Raw genomic sequence first — 3625 nt, 5'->3', positions numbered from 1 at the left:
AGCGACTCCAGTCTCCATGCTCATACCGTTACACCAACTATTAACCTCGGCTTCGGGCACGATAATAAAATGTCCCAAATCGTCATGACATGATACGATGCGATGCGATGCGATAACCAACAGCCGTCAACCGGTGATAAACGTGCGGCTCAGATCCCACAACCCTTTACCCATCGTACATCTGGGCCAATCGCAGCGAATCCAGCCATCACAGGCCTCCATAACTCCATAGATACGTGCCCTGCCCTGTATACATGCCACTCCGCCAAGCACAGAATAACATCACCACACCCTGAAAAAAAAAATTTAAAGCACAAAAGACAGCTGCCGTAAATGTCACTGCTAGTGCCGGCGCAGACATCGTCACACGTGTCCCACGCTTTTCTCCCCCATGTGCGTCGGGCATACGCAATAGCACACTCCAGATAGGGCAACGAATCTCCTTTGCCCTTGACCTCAGCCCATCTTGCACCCCCATGTCCTCCATAGCCTTAGACCATAGTGTTGCTGGGCCTCGAGACTTCGCCGTTCCATCCTTCGCGCCTCAGGGGTGCTATCAGAGAATGAAGGCAGAAAATGGGAGGGGGAGTGCGTCGTCGTCTCCGAAGAGACGGACCTCTAAACAAGGCCCTCGGGATCAGCTCTCTTTTTTTTTTTTTCTTCCCACTTCTCAGAGCCTAGACCTTGGCATCTACCTCAGCTCAGCTCAGTCGAAAGCATGTCGTTCACCAGAACGGCAACGCTGGGAGTGGCTTGGAGATGAAAGAGGGCGGGCCATCTCTCATGGACCAATGAGTGCTCGACATCTAGCCCGCCAGGATAGATAGTCGACGGCCACTTTCGATACTTTGAAAGTTAGGCAGATCATCTCGCCGGCAGTGACTGACACTTTTTGGGGGGCGTCAACCCCCATGCTCTCCCCAGCACCATCAACAGAACCGACAAGGCCATATGGTTTGCTGCGTCGTAAAAAGAAGAAAACGCTTGGGCCGTCCGGCGTGCCCTGTAGTGCGGAAGCCTGGGACTTAGCTGGCAGCCCAACACGCATCCTTCTCAGGACAGGATGAATGAGTCCTAGCGGTCCTAGCAGCCTTGTACAGTTCAGTGCCGTAGGAGATGCCATACGATAGATACAGCCCAAGCAAACCCAACGCCAGTCCTGCAAGAGTCTGCTTCTGACAGGGGAGCATTTCAGGTCGCTTCAGTTGGCTGCGGCTGGCCTGTCACCCATGTTAAGCCCTCGACTGCAGGACCCTTGCCATTTCTCTATTTTGCTTCTCTCTTTGTCGTCTTGAGCCTTGTCAGAGCCTTGTCAGCAGTCCACGCCCTCCATGCAGCACCACATACCGTCCAGGTATGCGGGAGAATGCCTGAATGCTGGCTGCCCCTGGTAGCCTAGCCGTCTGGCACCTTGGCGACTTACAAGGCAAGGCACGGAGCTTCACTCCGTATCCGGCGTCGAGTGCGAAAGGGGCCAATCTTTGGCCTTTCCCTGGAGTGGTCTCTGCTGCGCGCTGATTGGCCAGGATACGGCAATCTGAAGGCCATTGGGATGAAGACCCTTGTTAGGCCCCTCAGCTTTGCGTAGATCTATTCTCCGGAGTCATGGTCAAAGCAGTCAAAGTACGAAAGCACGGACTGACGGGAAACGGGGCAGCAATTACCTGGACAGGTGCTTACTGCCAGGACCATCCAAACCATGGGGTTTCTGAATGATAACAGCGGGTCAACCATGTTGGCGCGGGCTGTCCTGCAACGCAAAGACCGAAATTTGGCAAGTGGTAATATTCAGCCGTTCAAAAGCAGCATTCGTTTTGCATTAGTAAAGACGCAGCATTCTGTTTTGCTCTAGTAAAGACGCAGCTTGCTTGTGTGCATTCACGCAATCCTCCCCCCCAATGCATGGGGGCCTGTCGGCTCGCTTCGCCGTCTCGTAGCACAATTCTTGCTCTCCCGGCATGTCAGGCAAGCCTTTGTGCGACGCGACAAGTTTTGCGATATGGTACGGCGCTAAACAGAACATGCAAGAAATAGGCTCGATTAATCTTAAACTCCAACACCAAAGGAAAGAGGACAGGGAGAAAAAGCCACCATTCTGCTGGCCAGCCAATGGCGGCACTTGTCGACGAACGCCTTGCTCGCGAGGGGAGGCAATTTTATGCACCACACTGAAAAGCAATTTATTGGACTTGAGGGAGGGATGGGAGTGGTGGAATGGGGGGGGCAAACTAATACCACGACCTACCTGTGCTGCTACCCTCCACCAGCATGGCCATTCGCCGTTATGCAGGTCGTAAACGAGGACTATTGGATGCTGCCTCTGCGAGTTCAATATAACAGCAATATATCGAGACGGCTGCTAACCTGGACCTGCAACGAGAGGGAGACAAAAACAGATGATAAATCGTCTGGTGGGTCAGTTGGCATTGCGGGAGGCACGGCACGAAGCCAGTAGACCCTCAGTCCAGCCCAATCCAGTCCAGTCCAGCCCACCTTTTGCTCTCTCCGTACAGTATTTGATCCAAAGCAGAGATTTCTTGGCCAAAACAGGTCCAAGAACCTGTTGCCGCGACGGCAAATTGTGGCGCTGGCAGACAGAGCTTTCGTAACCCTTCGCCTTCGTCCTCCCCAAAATGGGGATCCCATCCTTCATCAGGGATGCCCTCTGACTAGCCCGACACCTTTTGACAAAAGCGTTTCGACGTGCTGAAGCGCAGTTCATGACGCTAGACAAGTCTCTTTTTCCATCCCAAGGGCGTCTCCTCCATGTAGTTCTCATTCGTTCGGTCGGGCATTGACCCGGGCTATCGGCGTCCACTAGTCTCAATGTTGTCTTAACCGTGTGTTTGTTGGCAAAAGTATGCCCAAAGCACCCGCAAGGGGAACTGCCCAAGTGGTAAACCATTATGTGGGCAGCGATCCAGCAAACCGGTGAGCAAAATACGGGGTGCAGCAGCGGAATCCACAGTAAGAGAACACGCTGCTTACGTTCCTAGTAGCCGCAGCGAACTATTGGGCTTCCAGCAGGGGCTGATGGAAGCCGGAAATAGTCAAAGAACATGCTCACGAAATCCCCATCCCACGAGGAGGCCACGCCCCCTAAGGCACGGAGATGTGCACAATTATGAAGAAGGCCGTGAGAGAGAGAGGGTCCAGATGCCGCAGCACAGCCAATAACTCTTGGTCCTCACGGAGCAGGGAGAACCGCAAGAAGGCTGGCGCGAGAGGAATGCGGGGAAATATTGTGATCTATCACAATCCCAGCATGTGGTTTGAACCCCGAAGTCCTAGACAAATGCGTCAGAAGAGAGAAAAAGCTGAGCCAAACATGAGGGGGACCCCGACCCGAGTTCTAGGCTTTTGGAGCCAGGCCATGGCCGGCGACCATCTTACACCTGTCTTGTCTCTGATCCTGATCCCCAAGGGAGAGAAATGGCTTTAGGCCAGCTCATCTTGTATACGAGAAGCAGCCAAGCGCCGGCGTTGCCTTGGCAGAAAAAAAAGCAGTAGCGCGCTCTGTGAGCGAGAGGCGAGACATGGGACAGAGGGAGGACGAGTCCCCAATATTGGCACGCCCGTCTCCTCTCTCCCTCCTCGTCAGTCTGGAGCCCTCTCTCCCTTGCTT

General features: G+C 53.8%; 1 protein-coding gene across 1 annotated transcript; it reads right to left on the bottom strand.

Annotated features, from left to right (window-relative positions):
* Positions 1–781: 781 nt before the first annotated feature.
* TRIVIDRAFT_199310 (uncharacterized protein) lies at positions 782–1734 on the bottom strand (the record flags this gene model as incomplete). The annotated part of the gene is made up of 3 exons (XM_014103447.1): positions 782–1091; positions 1424–1590; positions 1681–1734. 3 exons carry the CDS (start codon positions 1732–1734, stop codon positions 782–784), a joined length of 531 nt encoding a protein of 176 aa, XP_013958922.1.
* Positions 1735–3625: the final 1891 nt, after the last annotated feature.

This window comes from Trichoderma virens (genome assembly GCF_000170995.1).
Source record: "Trichoderma virens Gv29-8 chromosome Unknown TRIVIscaffold_4, whole genome shotgun sequence".
Taxonomy (NCBI): Eukaryota; Fungi; Ascomycota; class Sordariomycetes; order Hypocreales; family Hypocreaceae; genus Trichoderma; species Trichoderma virens.
This window is presented reverse-complemented; position numbering and strand designations above follow the sequence as displayed.